Source organism: Brachyistius frenatus, unplaced genomic scaffold, assembly GCF_029030835.1.
Source record: "Brachyistius frenatus isolate BFR_SWC_R1_liver_20210118 unplaced genomic scaffold, ASM2903083v1 Contig_123, whole genome shotgun sequence".
Classification (NCBI taxonomy): domain Eukaryota; kingdom Metazoa; phylum Chordata; class Actinopteri; family Embiotocidae; genus Brachyistius; species Brachyistius frenatus.
The window spans coordinates 268,100-288,286 of NW_027210722.1; the positions used below are offsets into that span (position 1 = coordinate 268,100).

Sequence of the window (20,187 nt, forward strand, 5' to 3'; positions counted from 1 at the left end):
TGCCTCAAACTGCGATACCACCGAGTGCCACTAGAGGTTGGCTCCAAAAAAAAAAAAAAAAAAAAGCCTCCGCCAAATATCACTCCGCCACCTCCATGGCAACAGCCTATAAAGTACACTGGAAGTCAACATTAATAAACCAATACATCTTTTGACATTTTGGTTCTATAGTTCAAAGGTAACATGGACTTCTCGGTGAAACGCTATTCATGCAGCGAGTTATCCATGCTAGCTTTCCGAACTTTGTGCTAAGCTAAGCTAACTAGATGCTGGCTGTAGTTTTAAAAACGTATTCATCTCACTATTAGCGAGAGTCAAAAAGTGTGTATTTTTTTAAAAAATATCAAACAATTTCTTCAAAATGTATTAAAAGCCAAAAATATACAAAGCGTGTGTTTCGATTTGACTCGTATTGTTCAACGACAAACGTGTATTTAGGGAATGGAACTGAATATTGTTTTTCATTTCACCAGGATGACTGTGCGACATTCAGAGCGAGTCGAGCATGTAAACGAATTCAAACTACAGATCAAAATGTAGCCCGGTTAATTTTTTTTTTTTTTTTACCAGGAGTTTAAGAAAAACATCAGCGGATTACAGCACTTTTTTTTTTTATATATATATATATATATTAGATGCATCATTCATGTGTTCATGTGTATGGATTAATTTAAACTTCATATATAAAACGTGCTCGCACACCAAAGTTTGGACTCAAGTTCAAATCTTTCCGACTCGAGTTAACCTCGGTCACGTCGAGTTCCCTCCGCTCAATATTCTCTCACGGTGTCATCTGAATCTCATGAAAATACAGACGGACGTCTAGGTCTCCAAAAAAAATAAAAAATAAAATCACATCTTAAATAAGTAAAGTTCTAGAAAAGTTCACAAGATGTACAACTGCTTTTTCCACTACTTCACATCATTAATTGAATCCTACAGAACGACCCAAATCGAATCTACTTGTATTTATCTTTATGCTTTTTATCTGTTTCTTATGCATTTTATCTGTTTTATCTCATTTATTTTCTGTATTTTTAAATGTTCCTTTATATCCGTTTTTACGTGAAACACTGCATGTACTTCTCTTGCAGTGAAGCTGCATTTCTTGCATGAACGATGCCATACAAATAAAGTGTATTATTATTATTATCATCTTATGTTAAAACAGGATTGCTTTAGTCTTAATCTCTCTGATTAACTACAAATCAGAAGTGGCGTTGGTCAAGTCACGAATCTACGCCAAAGTCTTCCAAGGGACGACTGAGACGTCAGCTGTGATGAAAACAGCTTCTGGAGTGCGAGATGATGATGATGATGATGATGATGATGATGATGCTGCTGCTGTCGGACGGCGTGACGTCAGCGGTGACCTGACCGATGAGGACGTGGCAGCGTGACAGCGAGCAGGACACGTTTCCACCGAGCCGGTCCTCGGGAGACGCTCGCTACCTACGCAAACCGCTGACTGACTTTTACAAAAAAATAAAAAATAAAAAAAATAATCAGAGGATTTATGGTGCGACATCTACGGTGTGGTGACAGGCCGCAAGTCAAGATCGCAGGCGACCTTTTTCTCTTTTTTTTTTTTCTTTTCTTAAGGCACTGCTGCCTTCATGACTGAAAAATGACACCAACAACCCATTTTATGGAAGTTGACGTTCTTGCCAAATATTTATGGCGGACACGTTTTTGTAGCAGTGGTATTACAGTGGGCCGCAGGTACACCCGAGTGTTCACATTTGAACCTTATTTCTGCATTTAAAATATGATGTTAAAGTCATATATACAGTTTGTTAGAATGACTTGTATTGTATCAGAGTGAGAGATGTTTTTAATGGTTGGTCTACCCACATTGATACACTTTAAATAAGATGGAATCAAATTAGACAGAGTATATTTTACATAATGAAGCTCAATTCAATGTAAAAAAAAAACAACTAGTCTTTTATAATTTAGAAAATCTATTAAATATGAAAGAAACACTCACTTTACGCTTAAAAGTAAAGATGTTGAATTGAAGAGTTTTCTGGATTATTCGACGTTGTGGTATTTTAAAAAAAAAATGTTTTTGATCATTTCTAATGACTTCTTGTGATTGCAACATTATGAACCTTTCAAAAGCCTATTTCATATCATTTTACTTTTAAATTTTGTTTATACTCATGAATTAGTGACCTATCAAGGATTAAGTTACTCCTATTGTAAACATTTACTTTACTTTATCCCCTTGAAAATGAGGTAATGCCTTTTGATGGGATTAACCTCAACCACAATTAAGGCGTGTTCAGGAGTAGAATAAATAACATCACGTAGCAGTAAGCTGCTGTAGTTTGGAGGAGGAAAAAAAAGTCATAAAATGTCATATATCCTGCGGGAGGACAGTTTGCTGTGAGCTGCACATAAAGAAGTCGTAAAGAAGAATCACAACAAACTCAAAGTCAGCAGCAGAGACCGCACACTGCTTGTTGGCAGCGGTAACATCAACAGCTTGCCTGCTGAAGCTCACTGGCTCCTCCCCAAAGAGAAATTATGAGCAAAGCATCTAATACTGCCTCCGATTCAACCAGTGGAAGTGAGAAGGAAGAAGAGCCGTCGAATGTTGTCATGATTGACGGATAAAAGAGATCTTGCACGAGATGCTTTCGTGTCATATTTTCGGGGTTTAAATCTTGATCTAAATCCACCTCTCCCGACTGAACTGCCGCGTCCCGACTCAATCAGCAACTCCGAGCAGACGGACGTCAACGAACGGCGAGAAGTTTTCGGTCCCGGTTGCCTCGCGTCAGCCTTGTCCGTCTTTCTGTCTTTCTACCTGTCTCCGCAAGGTTCCTGCTCCAAAGCAGCTGCTTACCAATAGCTGACAGTCGCTTTGAAGAGAGAGCCCACCCCCCCCCCGCTCGCCTCATCCCGAATTCTGATTGGCTCGCAGCGACAGGACTCACTGCCACGTCTGACAGCTGTGTGCCGGAGTGATGGAGGGGAGGCAGCCGAGAAGGGAAGTGAAATGAGGTAAAGGCAGACGGGAAAAGGTTGAGAAGAGAGGAAAAAGAAAACAGACAAGAGAAGAGGAAGGTAGAAAGAGAAAGACGGGACTGTTTCAAGGTGCACGTCGAACGCTGAAGCGCAGGCTTCATGCGGCAGCCGAGCCTCGACGGCGAACGGACCTGCGGCCCGGCTCACATTTACCACCGCGCACACAGCGTGTTTCTACATGGTCTGGAGCTGCGTGTTATATTGCGCCGCCGTGCCGTTCCTGGATCGAGGAACGTGGCAGATGTTTTGCATGTGCAGAGATGAAATAAAAAAACAATAATAATAATTAAAAAAAATAATAATAATAATAATACTACATTCATGTGAAATTCGATTGAAACATTATCGCTGATTCACCGCTCATCACGCCAACAAGTCACGGTCCTGCCTTCGCCCGTAGTAAAAACGGCGTATTACTCCGATGCAAATGAGCTGCAGTGGGCGTGATGCCTGAAACCGGAGGCCACGGGGTTTCTTTACAGTGAGTAATGCTGTGTGTGTGTGTGTGTGTGTGTGTGTGTGTGTGTGTGTGTGTGTGTGTGTGTGTGTGTGTGTGTGTGTGTGTGTGTGTGTGTGTGTGTGTGTGTGTGTGTGTGTGTGTGTGTAATAGAAAGAGGGAGCGTGTACAGTAAAAGAAAGGTAACCCACAACTCTGTTGAAACTCTCAGGTCTTTTAAAATGGAGGCTGTTCCGTTTGCCTTTTATTAATCCGTCACTCATTTCTTACGCCGTTTACTTTTGTACGTCTCATATTTATTTTCCGTTTAATTTCTCTCTGTTGATTTCAAATTCTGCCTCGATGCCTTGGACGATATCCCACGTCATCTTTTCCCTCCGGGACTCTGTATTTCCTGCGTTACGTTGCCACGCTGTGAGCTGCGAGAGCGTTAATCCGAGTTCTCGACGGCGCCGACTGAAGCGCGGCGGCCCGCCGGCGGAGTTACTGAGCAGCGGTGGACTTCACGCAGCAGCCACTCGATGAAAACCAAAGCCCGAGCTGAGCCTCCCTTCGCCTCGCCAGGAAAATCTAATAACCCCTTCGTCGGAGGGCGCCTCCTCTCTCCTCCGCCTCGTCCGAGGCCGACGCATCTTTATTACAATAGATCGGACTCGATCGATTCGTCTTTAGAAGCCTACGCCGGCAAGAAGAAAAGAAGAAGAAGAAGAAAAAAAGGGCCCTATTGATTTTCTGGTCTGCAGCGAGGGCATGCGAGAAGCTGGTGAGACACCCGGACGGCTCGTGGGGTGAAGACACACAGGTGGGATGTTGGCGTGAGTGTTTCTATCGGATATAAACAAGGCCGTTTGGCTCCTCCAGGATTTCAGATTTTATTTTTATTTATTTTTTGTGATTGTTGCGATCAAAAGTGTTTGATTTTGGCGGTGGATTTTTTTTTTAATTTATTTTTTTAATTGTAATGTAATTCGTGGAGGTTTAAGTGAGGTTTTTTTTTTGTTGCTTTCACCGGTATTGAAATTTGGTACCAAATGACAAAGGCATTTAATGATAGTAGATAATACCAATGAAATTCAGTCAGTTTTGTACTCAGCCCTTCAGGCACCCTCCCAAGTGACATAGACTCCCCTCATAGACAATATTAACATTAAATCTTACCCTGCGTGTCTTTGAACTCATCACATTTAACACTGCACGGTACAATAACGCAGTTATTAATATTGTTTGTATTAGTACACTTGCACTTTTTAAAATACTGTTTATACTGTGTGCATTCTCACTCGTATGTGTTTTTGTACTTAATTCCACCTGTCTATCATGTTAGCTGTATTTTTCTCACATTGTACAGTAACTTGATTTTTTTTTTTCCTCCTGATTACAATGCAGCACAATAACAAGACTAGTTTCTCATACGTCCAATATTTCTTGGCAATAATTCAAATTCTGACGTATTAACTTCACACAGAAACCTTAATACCGACACTCAAATTTGACGGACACGTACGTACTCTGGCCGTGTCCATTAAAAAAGTGCATTATTTCCTCATTTCTGTGGTTTCTACTCGTTTTTTTTTCTTGAACAGGCCGATAAATAAAGAAGATAATCGAAACGTCGGTACAAACGTCCTTCCCTCGATATCCGACGCAAAAAAAAATAAAAAATAAATAAATAAACCTTGTAAAATTGTGATCGTTAACATAAATTCGGTGGAGCAGGTTTGGGCCTCAGGTTCACCGATATCCACCTGGAGCTTTAACAGCGCGTGGAGTCAGAGCAAAACAGCATATATATATATATAACGCAAGGAATTATTATGCTCAAAAACTTTTCACAAAAATCAGCCCCGGTTTAAATGTAAGTATTTGCAGGTTAAAAAAAAAAAAGGAAAAAAATGGCTCGCTATCGCCCCCTACAGCGAGATCTCGAGGCTCGCTTTCACCTACATGCACGCAATTTTGGTGGACACGTGAAGCGTAGCCGGACCTTACAGAAAAGTCTCTTGGCACCGTGACCGCAACTGAACGGGAAGTCCGCCATTTTGAATGAAATTTACGAACTTTGCATGTCTTGAATACTTTTACGAAGTCCTCCTGAAGAATTTGCCGGACCGACGTGAAATTTGTTCTGTGCACTCTTAACACCTCTGGGATGAAAAGTTATTAAAAGAATTTGATTTTGATGTACGTTGTCCGACCGTCCTCAAACTTTTTGCACGTTTCATAAAAGTCCCGCCCTGAAGACGCCGGCGTGGTAATATTTGGTCAACGTCGCAGCGCCACCTGCTGGCAACAGGAAATGAACTTTTTCATACTTTTACGCGCTTCTTCGAGCTGGTCGATCACGTCGACATCAAGTCGGCTCATCAAAGCCTGAAGACGTTTCTGATGATATATTGAGAAGCGCGTGTATAGTATATTCGTCGAAAGACGTCGCCGCGGCAAAATTTGACGTTTCACCATGAGACAGGAAGTTGTCGTTTAATTTGAACTGTATTCTGAATAAAGTAAGGCAGCGATTGCGTCACTGGGAATCGGTTTCTCTAGCTGTCTGTTAAAAACTAAGCGAATCAAAATGTTTGCTGCATCTTTTTTATTTTATTTTACTTTTATCTAGCCCCCCCCACCCCCCACCTCTCTCTCCCTCTGTCTGGCCTGTCTGTCCTTCCCGGGGCTCAGCGATTGTTCTCGTTATTGCTGAGGAGTGTACGGGGGGGGGGGTTGTGTCAATGTGTTTGACGATGAGACGTCCGGGGGTGAAAAATGAGGCGGGTGGCGACAATTTATCAATATTTGAGTGTTGCGCGGCGGAGGGAGGCGAGGCGAGGCGGGCGCAGGGCGCGACGTTGAGGGTTTTTCTGCGCGAGGCCGGGAGTGATGAAACGAATGCGGCTGCCCCTTCAGAAACTCCCCCGACGTCCTCCTCCTCCTTTTATCCAAGGGAGTCGGTCTTTCAGGGTTTGCTCTACAAATGCGCATCGTGCACTTTTTTTATTTATTTTTTTTTACTCTCCCCTTTTCTTCTCCTTCTTGTGCCATTTGTATCTCCGTCGGCGCGGCTACAGATGACAGAACGCCGATAGAAACGGAGCGCGAACAGGGAGAGAAACTCTTTCAAAGTCCAACGATGCCATGTCGACATCTCTCCCCGCTGCTCCCACCCACCCTTTAACTTTCAAACCATCTCTTGATTTATCTCCCTCCCTCGTCATCTCCGCTCCCCGACCCCCTGAATCAGCATGCGTGCGCACACAAAAAAAATAAATAAACAGCCATCCTTACACTTCCTGACCTTTTCGCAATTTATCTCCTCACCCATCATCCCATGCTCCCAATGCTCCACTTCAATGCATAAACGCACAAATACACGCCGATGGTGCGCACGCACACACACACACACGCGCACGCACACACACACACACACACACACACACACACACACACACACACACACACACACACACACACACACACACACACACACACACACACACACACACACACACACACACACACACAGTTGTTGTGCTTCGTCGGCCGCCTCAGGCTCACTGTGCAACTCTCTCCGCGGGGAGGAGTGAAGGAAGGGAGACGCGCTTCGAGGCGGCCCGCGGTTAAGTCCTAAAAACACGGACACCAAAACATGCTCGAGTCGAATAAGAAAAAAAAAAAAAAAAAAAAAGAGAAAAGTCTTGGCTGAAAACTGCCCTTCACTAGTTCAAATTAATAACGACTCCATCTGTTAATATCTCAACAACAAAGCAGAAGGTGCCAGCGATCGCGTCTGACTGCCAGATGAAGGCGGAGTCACGCGGAACGGATTAAAAGAGAGCTAAATATGTACGACGCGCTAATGCGTTTAGATGAAGCCGAGCCAGAGGAACCTAAACAAACGAGGGAAAGTAAAGCGGCGAAATGAGAAATAGGAAACGAGAATTTATTTTTTTTACAGGGATTCATACTCAAGAGAAAAAGAAATGGCTTCATCATCATTTCTACTTCGATTTCTGCATCAAATTGAACAGGGAGCATTTTATGTTTCATGTTCGTGCTCCACGGGCGCACAAACAGAAAACATAAATTGTGCAAAAAAAAAAAACATAAAATAAAAAACAGCCCAGATGCAGAGACAGTTAAACTACTGAGCACTTTAAAACTGGAAGCAATGGAACATATTTTGGATTCAGGGCCGTATGCTAACGCGGCATATAAAACGGGCTGATTGGACATTACAGGAATTAATGGACTCTGCAGAATAAACCAGAGATGGAACTAACTGCGCAGAAGAGGGTCCATGTGCGACGGTGTAAACGGACCGGGACGCCTCGCTGCTCGTATTTCTACACTTACAAAACAATCTGTTACGATCCTAACGCTCTACGCTAAAGTTTCTGAACTCACTGCGAGTAAGAGCAAGACTGAGAGAGAAGAACAGACGGACACGGAGCATTAAGGTAGCTGGATATTAAAAAATAAAAAAAATTTAAAAAAAATGATTAAAGCCTTGTGCCCCTGGTTCTCCTGAACATGTTTTATTTAGCGTCCCTCAGAAGCAGAGTTGCAGTCTGAAGTGTTTGCTCCACAGTCTGGGTCATGTCTGGGCCGAGTGCCCGACACACACACACACACACACACACATATATATATATATATATATATATATATATATATATATATATATATAGACCCAATCATCTTGGAAGCGATATTGTGTCAACTGATATTTTCTGTTTAAAGATAATATTAAATGGAATCTCACATTAAAACTTTTAGAATAAGAAACGACAAACAAACCAGATGGATTCCCTTCAGCTCAGTGAGAGAGTAGTTCACATATTTCGCCATCACTGACAGTTTTGTGTCCTGTTGCTCCTGAACGCTCCCTGTAAACTCTCTCAAAAAATATATATATATTAAAAAAAAGGTGCAATAAAGGTCAAAGTATCAATCGACAAACCTCAACCCCAAAATGCAAAATGCTAAAAATCACAGCATTCTTTAACTAGATTATGGCTGAGCTACGTATGAAATGTGGAAGGGCTTTTAACTTGAAATGATGCCTTTTAATTTGAAACAGAGACAGGAAGTCACGGCATTTGGCCCACCGATGGTGTAAATTTGATGTGAAGGTCATGACACGTTAAAGATAAAAAGACATTTGGGTTTATAGAGTTTGGGGTCGTCAAAACACTAATTTTGCAGTGATGGAAAGTAACGAAGTACAATTTACTTAAATAATGTACATTTATACAGTTTTGAGGTACTTGTACTGCAGTATTTCCATTTGATGTAACTTTATGCTTCCAGGATTTTTAATACAGGACTTTCACTTGTGATGGAGTATTTTTAGATTGCTATAACTAGAGTAAAGGAAGTAAAATGCTTCTTCCACCACAGCAAGTTTTTGCTGTTTATTTACCCGTTCTTAATGCTCACGAATGAATAATTATCATTTAAATTTGTTTCAATATGGTCTGTTTAATGGATGTCAAAAATGACAAAAGACGTAATTCGCCGACTGCCTCTGCAAGCTCAGTCCTCCGGTTCATACTCAAAACTGAATAGCATCTCCGGCAACAAGCCGTGTCCTTGTACCGCTGTAAGTTTTTAATGAGCGCGGCTGCTCCCTACAGAGCTCGGCGGTCCGACCTTGGCCCGAGTGCCTCTCCCAACATTTTCCTTGACATTTTCTAAATGTTTTTCGTAAAGGCCAGTTAAATTTGTATAACGGCGTGATGTTGATGGTACCGATCTCCAGTCATTCATTCAAATAGGTTCCCGATGGCTTATTTGAAACTTTGCGAGGACGGTACTACAGTGGTATAATGTAAATATGAAACAATAAACCCGAAATATACAGAAACTTGTGATATCACTGAAACTTTATCGTTTGGGAGATATTCTGGCTGTTTATTGGCCGAGACGTCGACCAAATCAAACAATCGAAGGTAGGCAGAAATAGAGCAAAAATATATTCTTAGAAATTCCACTGTCAAATTAGTCAAATGCCAAAAAATATTTGTTCATAAATTAAAGGAAAGTAGAAATGAAACTACCTGTGGGAAAATAATATATTTCTGGTCGCTGTCACATCAGAAAAAAAACAAACAAAAAAAAAAACTATAAAAAGCTGCGATAAAGGCCAAAATATCAACACACAAACCTCAACCCCAAAATGCAAAAAAAAAAAAAAAATCAAAAACAAAACCATAGTATTCTTTAACTAGCTTATAGCTGAGCTGTGTATGAAATGTGGGAGGGCCTTTAACTTGAAAGGATGCCTTTTAATTTGAAAAAGAGACAGGTGTAAATGGTTTACAATGGGGTAAATTCAAACAATCAAAGGTAGGCAAAAATACAGTAAAAATGAATTCCTCAAACTTTCACTGCATTAAAATAAATTAGTCAAATGGTAGAAAAGTAGAAATGAAAATAATATGGGAAAATAATATATTTCTGGTCGCTGTCACATTAGAGAAATAATCAGCAGGTAAACGATGACCGTTAATGCTGCGTTTGTTTTCCGGCATTAAGTGCAAACCTGAAATAAAGTCAGAATGTGTTTTCTTACAGTTTAAATCTGAACTGATGCGTTCAAATTTACATATTTTTTCTAAAGTTGAGAAGATGAACTCTTTGATTAACAGTTGCTTATATATATTTATATGTGTATATATTTCAGTAGATACATCAGTCGCGGGAGAATTTATCCGAGTCATTTTTTTGGTGGTCCAATATTTGAGCTCCATTTTTGGTCTCCACCAGCTCGTGAAGGAAATAGCTGCTGAATGCTGCGCCGTGGTCGCCAGACTGGGACTGTCTGCTGTGTGAAACTGAGGGGGAACAGTAACCAGTGGGGTTTTAAGAGCTTTGTAGATGTAGCTTTAGTGACACTACGAGAATTTGAGAGTGAGCCAAAGCAATGAGCTGATATTTGCAAAGAAGCTCCATAAAGCCGAAGGGGAGCTAAACATTTTGGGATGTGGCTGAAAATGCTCTGTAGATGTGTCACCACAGAGCATTCAAATGTAGCGCAAACTTTACCTGAATTTCCAGAAAGTCATCAAAAGATAAAAACCAATTAAGGTGTGTTTCCATCCAGTAATGTGTCAATAGTTGACTTTATTTAAAAAAAAAAAATTTTTTTTGCTCGTTTCCCACACGTCCGCTGGTTATTATTTAATTATTTTTGTTAATAAATTGAGCTTTAGATGGAAAGATTATTTAGAAATTACTTTGCCGTAATACTTTCAGCGGAGCTTCTGTTGATGACGTTTTTGTACAGAAAAATTCTGTGAATTTTTTTGCAAAATTGCAAGATCCTGCAAATATCACAGCGATTGCTTGAATTTGCGTTTAATATTGTGACTGCAATTTCCTACAAGAGGGACTAACTAAACTAGAAGCTTACTTTTACCAATAGTTCAATTTAGTTTCACATATTAATAAAAAATGTTCGTCCAAGTGTAAAAACATTTTGGTGATATTTTTGCCTTTCCACTCACTTACTTACTTTTACGCGCAAATTGAAAAATGCAAAGAAAAGAAGCAGATGGAAACATATTTAGTGCACTAAAAATATAAATTACAGCAGGTTTAAACTGGTATATGTCTGTCAGATTATTTTTCCTGTGTAATTCCAGTTTCCCCCGTTTCTATTTGCACATATTGTTCCTAAATTGTAGACTTGTATTGTCACAATAATTCCCACCAGTGACTAATCTTACAGTAAAGTATGACATGAAACACTAAAAAGATTTTAGGGAGAAAAAAAACCCAATCTATTAATCCCAAATAGTCTTGATTACTTTCACAGCACCACTTCGGCTGACGGTATTTATTTCATACAAAAGAAATTAATTATGTGAATATGGCAGACTGTATTTGGATGATTCCTGTTTAACTTTTTGCTGTGTTCAAAAGAACGAATCCTAAAACAGAGACAGTGAAACAGCAGAAAGAGGCGCTGAAGGCGAAAGCAGAGGTGGAAGGATTTCATAACGCGGAAGAAATCTCACCAGGTGAAGATTTTTCTTTCAATAATTCAGGTTATCGGTAAAACTTCGCAGCAATAATAGCAATCAATGCCAACAGAGGAAATTCAATCCAGAATACAACCGGCACGTCACTCCGTCCCTCGAACCTCCGATAAGTTTTTATCCTCTTGTCTCGACTCCTTTTTCACTTCTCTCATTCTCTCATTGATTTTTCCAAACTCCTGCTCTCCTTCTTTCTGTGAAACCCCCGTTGTTTCCCTCCTCCTCGTCCTCTTCTTGGATCTCTTCATCTCCTCTCCCGCTGCTCCGTCTTTCATGTCTCTCTCCGACGGAGACAGAAACTCTATTTCTCTTCCTCCGCCACCCAGGGACTGCTACAGACCCCGGGTCTGCTGTCGAGCCGGATCGGATCGGCGCCGGTGAAGGATTTTCAACCTTTCTCTCTCCATCTTGTGAAGAGACCGAGTCTTAAAATGGGATTGTGCTTACACGCAGTGGTGGAGCATGAAGGGGTTTCTACGGGTTGGACACATAAGCCTCGCACATCCGAGCGACACTCGCCACCAAAATGTAAAACAGTGGGACAAAACCAAACTATTAGAAATGTTTGTTATGTTAGGTTATAAATGAGCCAACGACACTCTGTCAGGTCAATATATGTTCATTCTGCCTGCCGTAGAACACGCAGTTAAAAAAAAAAAAAGTTGAACTTGACTCCTCTTCAGTCCCTTCAGTCTCCCGGCCGGCACGAAGCTGGTACAATAACCCCACTCAGTGGCCGGAGACGTCCCACCTGAACGTCTGCTTTGACCTCATCGAGTCTCCGGGTGAGCCCCTTCGTACAGCTCGGAGCCATAAAACGAAAAAGGAAAGAATTTGGAGATTCGTTGTTTTTTTTTGTGTGTGTGTGTGTGCAACTAACACACGCAGCGACTCTTTGGTCAAGCGTTATTCATTTAAACCGGCTCATCCTCCTCCGTTTAGACCGTTTCCATCCGAGAAGTGTTGCGGGATCTGTTCTGCTCTGGATGACGTAACGCCGGTTCGATGTTGTCCCTTGTCATTATAACACGCAAGCACCCACGCGTGTTTTTCCCACTACAGTTTCACGTTAAGCTTTGTTTTAACCGTATTTGATTATCGTTTTGATGGCAGATTTCTATAGTAAACAAACGTTGTAATGATAGCGGTTCAAAATTACATGATAAATGCCGCTTTTGCCGACGGGACGTCCGACACAAGCAGAACAAAGCAGTAACAGGGATGCGTTGATGTGATTATTTGATTTTTTTATTTTTTTTTAATTTTTTTTTAAAGTAGGTTTTAAGCTTTTTTTAAAAAAAAAAAAAAAAAAAAATAGCTTTAAGTCACTGAACTTATAATGAACAGAAAACCAGGCTGACGTCGTGCTGAGCGGACAAGAAACAACCGCATTATTATATTCCCATTTATTTACAAGCTCACGGGTGTTTTCAGTGCAAAAAAAAACCTTTCGCTGCTTAAACCTACTGTACAACTATGATGCCGCACAACCAGGCCTTTATAAACACACTATGCAAGAGGACCTTCACATTTATTGACAGAAAGAAGACAAAAAAAAACACGTATAAAAAATAAATAAATAAATAAAACCAAGATTAAAAAAAAAACACGTATAAAAAAATAAATAAATAAAAACAAGATTTAAAAAAAAAACCACGTATGAATGCAGGTCCCACGTGAAATAATATTATTATTATTATTTTTTTAACTTCATCAAAAATATTATATTTTGATTAAAAAAACTTTCCCTGTCAGAAAAAGAGTTTGGAAAATTCAGATATTCCATAAAATTCCCAAACGACCGGAAACACAGTTTTCTGTTACAGAACAAACAGAAAACAACTAATTCTCAAACTATCACACACCGAATTATCAGATAACTGAGATGAGAGACAATAAATACTAAAAGTGCAGGAAATATCCAAAAAAACAACAACAAACAACTTCTATTTAGATTGTCTGAGGTTGCTAAGCTAGTTAGCACACCGATTAAAACCGCCCGTTTCATTTCATGTTCAGTAACTAAATGTCAGCTGACACGTCGCATAACGAGACGAAACACTATTTTACATTTCTAACCAATTAAACAGTCGTTTCCTACCTCTGATGTTGTCCCCTGTACTCACAGCTGGAGACAAAAAAAAAAGCTCCGCACGTCGTCAACTTTCACCGAACTTCAAACGTAAGCACTTCCTGGTGGGTTGGTCCGATTGGTTGCGATTGGCTGGATGGCCGTTCAATCAAACTAGCTGGACCAATAGGTTTTCGCGTGAGGGAAACACCTACCTCAGGAAAAAACAACAACAACAGACAGACTGTCTAAATCTAAATATGTGCAAAATGTGCCTGAAAGGAGATTTCTTCGGATTTATGTTGAAAAGAGACAGAGATTTTAATGTATAATGCTTCTGATACATGACCTAATCTGGTTGGACATAAATGTCCATGTTACCAGTGTCAAAGATGATTTATTGTGCAACTACTACATCTACAGCGGCTATTTTCCGCGAACTTTTAAGCACCAAATACATTTGAAAACTAAAAAACACAGAGATCACATAGCCCGCCTTTCAAAGAAAACGTAATTCACAAAAACGTAACAATAAAAATGAAATCACCTTATTGCATTTCCTGTCTGGGAATGTGAAGGATTTTGACATAATATTATATCAAACCAACCACAATTACATGGAGTACAGTGGGATTACATTATTCTGGTGCTGTAAATCAGATACCAGGAACTCCTCACAGCTGTATTCTCTGCTGTATTAAAGGGCCAGCAAACTGGTGACAAGACTGAGGGATGCTACGTGCAGAAAAACGGGATATTAACACCAATACAGTGGATTTAAATCTATTTATTTTTAATGTATTTAAGTAAAAACTTTATTTTAGAATTAATATCAATCAATTTTGGTGCAACAACAGCACGAGTAGACATCAACTCATCCTGTTCTTCCCGTTCTTGACATTAGTGGAAATTTAAACAATCCAGGATTTGTTAGGACCTCGCATCTTCAGAATTGATTTTTAAACCGTTTTTATTTTTTTTTACCCATCTGCCTTATTTAGATTTTCTGTCTTTGTTTCAGGATAATAGTTTATTTTCTAGTAGTTTTGATTTACCACAATGTATCTGACACCTGACACAAAATGATTTCTTTCTACAATAAAAAAGAAAGTTTCACTCAGTAGGTATATCTTTCCTACTCATCAGGGTTCACGTACTTTGAGTAAAAACATGAAAGAGGAAGTCTGTCCACAGTTGAAATGCTTTGTGGGTAATCTAGGTAAAGTTATAACAAGTGTCGTGGAAAAACCTTCAGCTGGGTCAGAATTTTTTAGCTCGCTCCAAAAAAAAGTTTTCTTGACAAATTAAAACAAAGTGAGGTAAAAAAAAAAAAAAGTAAACTGAGGTCAGCAGAGTTTAATGTAAAGTGAGATTTACTGTATATCAAAAGATGATACAGGAATCTGAAGCTGTTTTGTGGAAAAGCAGCTAAAACAAACTCCTCAGGGATCCCGCTTATTTATCTAAACTGATCACGACTGTGTGGCGCTTCAGTCCATTTCTTTATTTAATAACCTCAGAGATTTCTCCACCATTATTCACTGATGTCCTAATAATCACGGCCTTAAGTATCTTCATCTTTACTACACTTTTAATTCACTGTTATTTCTAAAACATGGAAAATTAAAAGATCAAAATGAACATTTTTAATCTAACGTTATTTCCACAACATACAAATTGAATAAATAAATGGTTAATGGACCCTTATAAGTATATATTTAACCCACTTTTTCACACTTTTCAACTGATTACTGTTACAAAATTATATAACTCACAGCAAGAAGGCACAGAATTAAAAACAAAAACAAAAAAACAACGGCTCTGGTTCTGCTGCATCAATTTTGAGTCTTTTCTTAAAGTAACAAAATTTATTTCGGTTTTTGTTAAATTGCTGAACCAGTAGTTTCTGTGGTTTATTTTGCAGATCTGCTGCATGTCTGTGGTCTGTGACACAAACAGCTCATGTCTTGGATCTCTATGCTCTTCTTTTCTCTCTCTGCTCTCCCATCAACCTGTCGAGGAAGATGGCCGCCCGCCTCTTAGCCTGGTTCTGTTTTTTCTTTCTGTTAAAGGAGAGTGTTTTCCGAGCAGCCGCTCCCTTTGTTAATTATTGAGTTGTTGGGTTCCTCCGTATAACATGTTAAGTGCCCAGAAAATAACCTGTTGCGTTGTGATTTGCCGCAGTAGAAATAAAACGGAGTTAAATTAAAGTGTTTTAAAAAATGGCCACGTGGAGGCACCATAACCTGCTGACATCTTCTTTGATCTACGGCTTCACTTCTCACTTTATTCAACTGAAACATCTTCAGTAGGTCGCAAAATATCAAACAGACAAACCAACCTAATTAGTCACGTATCCAATAAAATGTTCCGCAATACACACACGCATTATAGCCGTGCTTGTAAATGAAGGGATGACCTGCCGAAAGCACATGCTTCTCCTGCTCTATCTGCTGGGGCACGGATCGAAGCGCCCGCGGCCCGCTGGATGAGCGCGAGGGTAAAGCTGGGTTAAGGCCTGGAGGAGCCCGGCTTCAGCCCTGCCGACTGAGCACAAAGCCTCCCTCCCCTGTCTCCGTCTCTTTGTAGAGAGGCTGATCAAAGCGTAGAGCGCGCTCAGAGGATTCACAATCGTCAGGGAGCTTCTGAGCGGATGAACACAGACATCCCATTATGTTTCCCAGCAGGTGGGGGGCGAAGGAGGGGGGCGGGGCGGTGGGGGGCGGGGGGGATCCGGGGGATGCCAGAGGGAACGCGCTCGGCCTGCGTGCGAGCAAACAGTGCGAGTGCGAGCTCACAACTTCCGTCCTCCCGGAGGTGCCGATTCTGTGCACGTTCCACGGCGCTCGCGTTTGGAGGGTTGAGACTGAGTGACGCTTGAGTTTTTCGAAGCATCCGAGCGCGCCAACGGTCTGCGGCTTTGATCCGAAATGAGGAAGGTGGGGTCAAACTCTGCAGTACCGCCTGTTACTTCAGATGAAGATCACGGGATCAAAAGGCTTCCTCTCTCTCCCCATCCTCCACCTCTCTCCTCACTGCCTTAACCTGCGGCGTCCTCGTCTCACCTCTGCACCTCTGAAAATGCACAGAACCCGTCAGAGGCTCTTAAACTCTTAAAAACGTTGCCGCTCCGCTGCGGCAGGATGGAGTTATTTACTGTCACTGAGATCAGAGCGAGTTCAGAGATGAAATCCCCAGCCAGCTGCAGGACCGCTCCTGCACCGCTGACCTCTGACCTCCCTGCTGATGTGGGATGAAGCATAACAAAAAAATATTTCCTTACAGATATCAGGGCCGGTGCAGTTGAGACTAAACAGATGTTTGTACCGTTTTACAGCTTTACGATTCTCCCGTCTCGACTCTAATGAAGATAATAAAGCAGGAACTAAGACTTCTGAAACAATTTTGGTTTCCTGAAGACCCTTCTGTCCTCTGTTTACACTCCTCCATGATAGATTTGCTTAATCTGAACAGCAAATTAGATGAGGATGACTTGGCTTTCTACCAGCAAGCCGGGCTTTACTTTGGGATTTGGGGGAGTCTCCTTGATGAGTCACTAGCTGTGGCTCTTAAGCCTATTTTAAGACTGTAAATCACTGCTGCTGCACAAAGACTTCATAAGTGTGTGTGTGTGTGTGTGTGTGTGTGTGTGTGTGTGTGTGTGTGTGTGTGTGTGTGTGTGTGTGTGTGTGTGTGTGTGTGTGTGTGTGTGTGTGTGTGTGTGTGTGTGTGTGTGTGTGTGTGTGTGTGTGTACACAGACGTGTGAGAACCCACGTGTTGAATTTGCCACTTACCTCATTCTTTGATTGAGGTGGCTGCAGCTGGAAAGTGGATACGAAGGTATTCTCTGGAGCGACAGTCGGCCTGAGGAAGAGGAGGAGGGAGGGTGGATGATGGAGAGAGGAAGACAGGAGGTGAGAGGAAGAGAGGTTCCACATTTAACAAGTTGTCACGACTTCTTTCTGCTGCTCGGCTGCGATCGGATGCGAGCAGGAACTCTCTTACACCCCGAATACTTCTAAAGTCGGAAATTAAAATGAAGTGCCAGAACAATCTGATCTCTTCTGTTTGCTGCCAAATCGTACAAACAACATAAATCACTGTGGGACACAGTCGTCTGTTTGCAGACAGATTTCCGAGGCAGCGTCCTCTTCCAAACATCATTAGATTTTAGAAATTCAGAAAACAAGTTTCAGGGGATTCAAAATGACATTAATTGGCATTAACTACATCTTAAACTCTCAGATTCAAGCTGGTAGTGATGAAAGAAGGCGTGTGAGAACGATCCATGTTCAGCTCAGACATGAACAACAGAAACTGCATCGTATGTACAATATTATCAACGAGAAACGTCCCGTCATTAAACACGAGTGACAGACTTAAGAGTGTTTTCAAGATGTACAAATATATCCCCGCTTCCAAAAAAGTTGGGACGCTGTGTAAAATGTAAATAAAATCAGAATGTGATGATTTGCAAATCATGTAAGCCCATATTTAATTGAAAATAGACTAAAGACAACATATAAAATGTTGAAACTGCTAAATTGTATTGCTTTATGAAAAATATGTGCTCATTTTGAATTTGATGGCAGCAAGACATTTCAAAGAAGTTGGGACAGAGTAAAAAAAAAAAAAAAAGACAGACAAAAGAAATAAATCACCTGGTGGAACATCTCACAGCTAATTAGGTTACCTGGCAACAGATCAGTAACATCATTGGGTATAAAAAGAGTTTCTCAGGGAGGCAGAGTCTCTCAGCAGTGAAGATGGTGTGAAGTTCATCACTCTGAAAGACTGCGTGGGAAAATACTGCAACAGTCTAAGAATAATTTTTCTCTAAAATTGGAGGGAAAAATACAACAAACTGAAGTGAATCAGTTCAGAACCGGTTCTCCTGGACCACGGCTCCTGGCAAGGTGGAAATGCAGAGGTGAGCAGATGTGCACAGCTGGCTCTCTGCAGGGGCTTCTGATACATCCAGGCCACACACACACAAACATAAACACTGGCAGAGTAATGGCTTTGGTCCACTGGCCTGGGGCAGGTCTTTATCCTCTATCCCCCCAAAGGCCGTGAAGCCCTGCAGCTATGCCCTTCTGCTTCGCTCCCTCTTCCTCTCTAAATCCATCCTTCCTTTACCAAATCATTTTTATAATGCCCCTCCTTCCAGGAATTCACCTTCCCTCGCTCCATTGTTGTTGTTTTTTTCTTTTCCCAAGCCAAATCCATTTTATCACTCTAATCAAACTTCTTCCTGCAGATCTCCCTCTCATCTCCAACCCGGGGCGACTCTCACATCTCCCTCCAAGCTCTCCTCCACCGTCCGGAATGTCAGACAGCCATATATTAACATTTAGACAGCCTCCAGGCCCCAAAGGGGAGCTCTGCTTTAAATCAGTCACATCCTCTCACCACCTTCGGAAAAGTTGCACACGCCGACCGGTGCAGCCGGCGCCGGTGGAGCGCCGGTGTCAATCTGCACCGATGTTTCAGCCCGTCAGGTGTCTGATGCGACTGCCTTGAGCTTCTCTTCCACTCAGTTTCTCCTCTAAGACCTGTCTGTTCCCTTCAAATTCCACTAAACACATTGACTCGCGTTGTCGTCAGTCAACGGGCTGCTCCACACGGAAGCTTTCGGTTTCAAAAGAGGAACGAACGGGGAAAGTTAAACTGCTTTCATTGTGCCGATCAGAGCTGGTATTAAAGTACATTATTATTTATGTTTTATTTTTTTATATGACTAGCCTGACATTTGTTCTCACTACAGCTCAACAATAACAATAAATATAACAACTTTTATAATACAAATAACTTGTTCTTTAAATAGTTTTCTTAAAAAAAATAATAAATTAAGCAATTTCTGGTAAACCCAAATCAATTTCAGGCACAAAATGGACAACTTCCAGTTAGTTCCCACCCACTTCTGGTCTAAACCCCGCCCCCTCCGAGTACAGCTACAGAAAGTTTTGTTGGTTTAACAGATACAGATACAGATAATAGTGCACTCACTCGTCCTTAGTATTTACATCACTGATTAATCTTTCAATAGTTTTTTTTCACATTTTATCAAATCTAAGAAACCCGATAAAAAATATTCATCACAGTTCCCCAAAGCCCACGATGACGTTTAAAAATTTATATTTTCTCCAAACAACAGTCCAAAACCAGAACATGTTCAATTCCCACCCACATTAAAAAACAGAAAAGCACTAAATCCCCACTTTTGACAGCCCGAGGCATCGTCAGGCTGTCAGACAGAGGGTCCACCTTCGAGCACACAAAAGTGTCTCTATAAATATTCAATGAGTTTGCAATTGAATTTGGTCTCCAGAAGATGAATCACAATGACCGTTCCAGCCGGTCAAACTTTTATTCTGCTCAATACTTTGGTTTGTGATCAAATATCTTCCATCGGCTACAGCTAATAAACAAGCTAAACCGAGCATTATACCTGCTATATACAAGAATGTTATCTTTGTCACCCTGAGTGTGCAGCCAAAGCGTAATACACCCGTCTGTCCACCAGAGGACGCTGTGTCGGTTTCACGTTGTGCTTCGCAAATGAACAAGGAGTGATAAAGTCGGC

The 20,187-nt window shown here is 41.1% G+C and overlaps 1 protein-coding gene across 2 annotated transcripts in view; it reads right to left on the minus strand.

Annotated features, from left to right (window-relative positions):
* Positions 1-20,187, minus strand: part of LOC138629917 (endonuclease V-like) — a 50,575-nt gene that overhangs the window by 10,532 nt on the left and 19,856 nt on the right. For both annotated transcript variants that reach the window (XM_069713914.1, XM_069713913.1), the window contains one exon: positions 17,396-17,465. In XM_069713914.1, coding sequence (XP_069570015.1) covers positions 17,397-17,465 — 69 coding nt within the window. In that variant the 3' untranslated portion in view covers position 17,396. The remainder of the gene's footprint in view (positions 1-17,395; positions 17,466-20,187) is intronic.